The sequence below is a fragment of the Dipteris shenzhenensis genome, chromosome 32 (assembly GCF_047967505.1).
Source record: "Dipteris shenzhenensis isolate YYH24624 ecotype China chromosome 32, Dip_SZ_1.0, whole genome shotgun sequence".
Classification (NCBI taxonomy): Eukaryota; Viridiplantae; Streptophyta; class Polypodiopsida; order Gleicheniales; family Dipteridaceae; genus Dipteris; species Dipteris shenzhenensis.
Window position 1 is genome coordinate 9,992,327 of NC_141627.1, and position 6,849 is coordinate 9,999,175.

A 6,849-nucleotide genomic window follows, 5' to 3' on the forward strand; every position below is an offset into this window, starting at 1 on the left:
TATCTCATGGCCTTGTCTCTTTTGGATGCTCTCTAGGAATTCTCTCACCTAGCCCAATGCTTGCCATTTGGATCCTCCCCTATGATGCCACATTGACAAAAGCCCTTTCATGAGCAATCCATTTGCATCCATTAGTGAATGATTAGGCCTAGGTCTGCAATTCCCTTGGGAGACTCTTTATGAGATTTAGTCATATAATGTATAGTCTCTCAGCAATCTAGCCTAGCACTCTGGCATCTTAGCATGGTCTACAATTCCCCTAGGAGAGTGTTTATGAGCGTTAGTCATATAATGTGTAGTCTCTTAGCAATCTAGCCTCAGAATGTGTAGTCTCTAGGCAATCTAGCCTCAGGAGTACTTCGGCATCTTGGCACAGTCTGCAATTCCCCTGGCAGAATGTTTAAGAGAGTTAGTCATATAATGTGTAGTCTCTCAGCAATCTAGCCTCATAATGTGTAATCTCTAAGCAATCTAGCCTCATAATGTGTAATCTCTAAGCAATCTAGCCTCATCAGGAGCACTCTGGCATCTTGGTACGGTCTGCAATTCCCCTAGCAGAATGTTTACGAGAGTTAGTCATATAATGTGTAGTCTCTAAGAAATCTAGCCTCTTGAGCACTCTGACATCTTGGCATGGTCTGCAATTCCCCTAGCAAAATGTTTACGTACATGTCCATTTATGTATTCCTAGAATATGTTAATTGTTTCTTATTATTTCCTTCTAAAGACTCATTAATATGTTTTTTAAAAGGATGTGTATGTTTTGTACTATATTTGCCTCATAGATTTGATTCATAACGTATTACAAATGTAAGAATTATTTGAAAGCGAGTTTAATATTGATCCATGAAAGAATTACATTTTGAAACAAATATTTTTTTAGTGGGGATATACAACTACTTGACTGATGGCTATTGTGATGACTAGTTCCCTCCCTAGCTATGTACTATGATGACCAATCTTAACCATGCTCAAAAATATAAAAAATGATTTGCCGTTTATCCCCCAATTCTCTTGCACAAATATTAGCATAAAAGTTGTTTAGAGTATAATAAATATACACTAAAATAAATCCATATATCTTTGATGATTAGCTAATTTGATATGGATATTTTGCATTTGAAATAAACATAAACTATTTTAATGCCATCCATAACAATCTTAGAGACAATTGTTCAATTTCTTTGGCCATGGATCTAATGTAGTGGGCATCAAATTTACCCCTTTTTTTAATGATTTAGATGCCTCCATACCCTTTGTAATTGAAAAGTTATGAGTTTATTTATTTTATTTGTTTTATTTTGATTAGGTACACTATTTATCATTTCATGGCTTCAAAGGCTTGCATAAAGGTGTTTGATTATGGATCATATGAAAAGAAGCTTTTGGGATAAGTTAGATTGCTCGGTGACCCTACCTACAACATGATACATTCGGAGATTATGCAAGATGGAATCATTGATGTTCCTTTCCATTTTGTTATCAAGGGTGATAACGATGATGAAGATTGCATAACTAAATGCAACACAAGAAGAACGTTGGAATGTAGAAGAGGATAGGTGCATAGGTATAAAGAGGGCTTTGAGTACAATTGTCCATGAGGTCATACCATCAAAACGTGTTTGTTGTAGAACATCAGACATAAACTATTTTAATGCCATCCATAACAATGTTAGAGACAATTGTTCAATTTGTTTGGCCATGGATCTAATGTAGTGGGCATCAAATCTACCCCTTTTTTTAATGATTTAGATGCCTCCATACCTTTGTAATTTAAAAGTTATGAGTTTATTTATTTTATTTGTTTTATTTTGATTAGGTACACTATTTATCATTTCATGGCTTCAAAGGCTTGCATAAAGGTGTTTGATTATGGATCATCTGAAAAGAAGCTTTTGGGATAAGTTAGACTGCTCGGTGACCCTACCTACAACATGATACATTCGGAGATTATGCAAGATGGAATCATTGATGTTCCTTTCCATTTTGTTATCAAGGGTGATAACAATGATGAAGATTGCATACTAAATGCAACACAAGAAGAACATTGGAATGTAGAAGAGGATAGGTGAGTAAGTATAAAGATAGCTGTGAGTACAATTGTCCATGAGCTCATACCATCAAAATGTGTTTGTTGTAGAACATCAGAATCGGTTCATGAATAAGCCTCTAATGTGAATGTTGATGAAGGATTTGAAAATCTCCCTTGAAATATTGGTAGGTGACATGTAAACTATTAGCAAAGTCTACTCTCCAAGATTGGGAGAGTCAGTGTGATAAAATTTGTAAAAAGTTGAGTCAACACAAGACACCCAGAGATTATAAGTTTCAACTCTTTACAGAGGATCTTGATGGCAAGCCTAAAATTTGAGTATGGTGTGATGAATGTGGAATTCCTTATGGATTAGGATCCATTGAAGGTAAGCAATCAGCTTATCATTGCTTATCCAACTTCTTGAGAACCCATATTCTAGAAATCCAAAAACATCACAAAATATATGTTGCAAATCGAGGATTGAGGATTGAAGATTGAAGATGCATCTCTTCAGAAAGGTAGCATAAAGGCATCTCAAGATGATGTTGATGATGCAAGAATAATTCTTGATGACATTGAGGGAATGCATGCTTTCAATAATTCTCATGAAGGTAATCTCCATTAGAAAAAAAAGAGCTTATGTTTTAATTCTACAGTGTGAAAATAATTTTTCTTTTGCTTTGAGTTTTCCTAAATAGGACCAACAAAAGCTTCTTCTAAAATTTGGCTCAAGATGAAACGGTTGATGTAAATGCTCTTAATTGATTTTTTTCATCTCAAACTTGGACATGAATCTATTGTAGGAGCAAAGTTTGAGATTATTGAAGCAACTTTGAATGACTACAAGGATAAAAATGTTGTAAGAGTGATGTGTATATATGATGGAAAATGGTTGTCTTTATGTCCTCAAGGTTCAAATCTACAAACCATTTTATCAGATCATATCAAAGGAAAAGTTCACATCACTTCTTGCAACAAGAAATTAATGGAGCATTATCCAGTATTATCAAGGGTTATTGGCTGACCTAAGAAACACTTTGACAAAGATCCATGATAAATGTCATTGGGAAGATTCCTTGTATCAACAAAGGAGTTTAAAGTGTTACAACAAAAATGTGGTGAGATAGAAGCTCTTTCCACTCCCTTAGTTGATTCACTACTGTTACCTTCATTGTCAAATTCAAATTTGTTATGTTGGGAATTGTGGCAACATAATGTTCAAGTCAAACGCTGTGAAATTAATATTAAGTCATTTTTAATAGTGGATCAAAAGATGGGGCATGAATGGTCTTGTGAGCCATACACAAAGGCTACTTTACATGATGGGACTATGGAATACAAGGTAGAAGGATGCTTCAAGCACATAGATTGTCTTTGTATATCAAGTACTGGAGTTCCTTTTCAAGGTTTCTCATGTGAATGTTGTAATAAAATTTCAAGTTGTTCTGATTTTCATATGAGATTCTATAGAGAGGGCCTTTCCATTGAGAAAAGAGGAGCTACAAAAAGAGGCAAAGGAAGACGGGTAGATTATCTCACAATTGAAGAGCCAAAAAATGCTACTTTTGAGTGTAGGAAAAGTTTGAATGAAGGAAAAAAGAAAGTTATGGTGGGCAACATAAAAAATCATAATGTTGTTAGTCATAATTAGGACTTCCGTTTCTATAATAACATGGTTGAAGCTCAAAGACAAGGAAAGTTTGGTGGAAAATTAGCCTGATGGGTTTTCTCTTAAGAGGTGGCACAAAACATGTTGCAATCAAAGCAAGGGAAAAGGTTTAGTGAGTCTACAAAAACCCTATATGAAGTTATTAAGCTATGGGGTGGTCCACGTCTACATGACTTTTTACCTTGGAGGCCCATCTTTATCTACCACCAAAAGGCAATGAAGAAAGACAATTGAATTTATTTGTGGTGAGCAGGAATACATATTTGATGCTATTGGAAAGATCTATGTGGATGCAAAGTAAGATAGTGCCAGTTATAATAGTGGAAGATGAGACAACCATTAAGCGTCATATAAGGTATTTTCAACTTTCTATTAATATTACTTTTTTCTCTATAGTCAAGAGACTTGTAATTGAAAAGTGTTAGAATATTGGGAGAATATTAAACTTGATAATTTCTTTATGTAGATGGAATGCAAAAGATGACACAATTATCGGGTTTTGTGGAAGGAAAGGAGAACATCATCATTGCTCTCAAATGGCTTAATTGTTGTTGGTGAAGGCTGCCAAGGATACTCCAACATTATAAATGCCTTTCAAAATCATGTCATAGGTCATTACGCTAGACTTTTGATTGTTAATATTCTTCTAAATGATCTTCTTCCACGACTAGCATTGGTTGTGCATTGCATATGCAATCATTTTGATAGTGATTTTGTAAGAAACAATTGGAGTCTTGTGGAGACATTGTGGAATGCAAACCTAAATGATAAATTTGGACCCATAATTGGGCATGCTTTAGATGGGGATACGCAAGCTGATGCTTGAAGACTATTACAAAGAGGGCATCTCAATTGCTTGCCAACCAGTGATGAATTCATGGGCTTCTCTTGGAGTTCTTTATCTTCTCTCTGAATCTCAGGTGCCTTCTTATCTCAAAGCCTTGTTTCTTTTGGATGCTCTCTAAAAGTCTCTCACCTAGCCCAATGCTTGCCATTTGGATCCTCCGTATGATGCCACATTGACAAAAGCCCTTTCATGAGCAATCCATTTGCATCCGTTAGTGAATGACTAGGCCTAGGAAAGCCCCTAGGCCTAGATCTTTAATCTCATTAATCTTAAATCGCTCAGTCCTAATGTTTGAATCAAACAGGGCGTGAACCCCGACATGTGAGGGTCCATGGTTGTAAGGCGTCTTTCGGATGTCAGCTTTGGATCTTCCACCCAAACAATGGTTTTTTATCACCCAAAGATTGTTTCTTTCCGCCATATTGCAGGCCCAGATTTGAGCTCCGTCTTCTCTAATGCTCGTAAGCGTCGTCAAAGCTTTGGCTGTCCTGCATTCTCTACAGCTATGGCTTCTTGCCTTCTCGCTATCATGTTGGCTTTCGCATCAATCTCTACTTTCTCCTCTGCCTCTTCTTCGTCGCTCTCCTCACTCGTCGCATCCCCAGCACTTCACAGTGCAGCTGACCGTTTGCATGTCCTCCACGACCAGCAAAGTCTCTACAACGACTTCGTCTTGGGTCCTTTCATCCCGCAGCAGATCCGGGGGCGCATGCCCGTCATCGCTCAGACCTATCTTCGCAACTACATCGGTGTCATCCTTTTGTACTTTTCCGTTTGTGGGCTTTGCTGCTCGTATCTCTACGTCTTGAAGAGGCAGGCGTATTGCACCGCAGGTGAATAGAGAAGTGAATAGAGAATTGGTTTCATGTCTGCTGGCTTATATCGGAGAAAATTTCTGTTTGGAAGCGAAATCGGTCTGCTCCACGAATATATATTGTGTTGTAGGTAGTCGCTAGCAATTGATTCACCGTTTCTACGCTGCAGCCGGCATTTTAATGACGCGATTCACGTTTCATCACACCATTGCCTTTACGTTACCTTCTAAACAACGCCGCCTGCTATTCGCCAGATTTTAGGTTGTGTGTAAGGTTTACGTCGTCAGCATCTAAGATCCTGAATTTTACGTGTACGCTGGCCAGGGATTCCCTCTGTACGCACGATGATCGGCCAGATTGGTATGGCATTATTTGCCGCACCTTTTGGCACACTGGTACCAACGTTCGTGGATTATACCATCATGAAAGGCTGGACCAAATGCTATCCTTCGATTAGTGACATGGGTATCATAAAGTGGATCTGCTGGTCTCTCGTATACTTGCTGGTGGTAGAGTTAATTATTTACTGGCAGCACAGGCTTCTCCACGCTTACAAACCATTCTATGTTTTCGTTCACCGACACCACCATGGTTATGACAGTTCTCAAGCCATCTCACCATTCTTGGGTGAGTCATTCTCCATCTTCCATTCCTACAACTTACAGCGTTCAAAATTTCTAGATTCCCAAATACGGTTTTGTCCTGGTCTAAATTCTGGTTTTTCATTCTACGCAGGTTTTGCAGTTCATCCGGCTGAGGAAGTTTTCGACTCTTTTCCTTATGCCCTTATAATGTTTTTAGTGCCAACCCACTACCTAACATTCATGGCTATAATTTCTTACAACGGTATGAACGTCATCCTTGGTCACACTCGTGTTCCTTTTCAGGAATGGTTTCCACTGAATGGTCCAGGGCATCATTTCGTGCACCACAAATCGATGAAGTATAACTTTGGAAATTCCTTAGTTTTATGGGATTATATTTTTGGCACATACCGTGCTCCTAATTTCAATGCAAAACCGTCATAGCTCACTACTAATGGGACAACCCATGGAGGAGAGTTTGGTTCAAGCTTGCACGCTTCCATAAGGAGTACTAGGAGGTGAGTGCTTGCATGCTGCCAAGGAGTGCTAGGCTCGGGACCAGTTCTGTCTTCGAGACCATTTCCACCATTATTTATTGGGTGATGTAGTTGGGTTCCCTTCTTCCCTAGCTTTTGTATGGAATTATGTCCACCCATTCTTTCCTCTTATTATATAGCTACCCATGTTTGTAGTCCATTGCTAGAGGTTTTGGGCCTTTTGAGCTTGGTTCTCAAAAAATTATTTTTATAAGTACTTTTGGACTAGTTTTGGATAAAATTTAAGAAAAAATCCCACAAACACAAAAACCCCATTATTCAAAACACAGATAAGCAAATATTAAGAGTTTTTTGAATGAAATAAAATCAAAATTATAAAATTTAGCGTGACAGTTAAGACAC

General features: G+C 37.9%; 1 protein-coding gene across 1 annotated transcript; it reads left to right on the top strand.

Annotated features, from left to right (window-relative positions):
• The first annotated feature begins 4,882 nt into the window (after window positions 1-4,882).
• On the top strand, window positions 4,883-6,394 carry LOC147880283 (delta(7)-sterol-C5(6)-desaturase-like). Its single transcript, XM_087370396.1, has 3 exons — window positions 4,883-5,384; window positions 5,691-5,993; window positions 6,102-6,394. The coding sequence occupies exons 1-3, from the start codon at window positions 4,883-4,885 to the stop codon at window positions 6,392-6,394; spliced, it is 1,098 nt and encodes a 365-aa protein (XP_087226522.1).
• The last annotated feature ends 455 nt before the right edge of the window (window positions 6,395-6,849 follow it).

What these genes read in the sequence shown, in the direction of transcription:
- LOC147880283 (XM_087370396.1), top strand. Translation starts at nt 4,883, where the DNA reads ATGGTTGTAAGGCGTCTTTCGGATGTCAGCTTTGGATCTTCCACCCAA. An exon ending in GCAGGCGTATTGCACCGCAG is followed by an intron (nt 5,385 to 5,690) that starts GTGAATAGAGAA and finishes TACGCTGGCCAG; the next exon opens with GGATTCCCTCTGTACGCACG. An exon ending in AGCCATCTCACCATTCTTGG is followed by an intron (nt 5,994 to 6,101) that starts GTGAGTCATTCT and finishes CATTCTACGCAG; the next exon opens with GTTTTGCAGTTCATCCGGCT.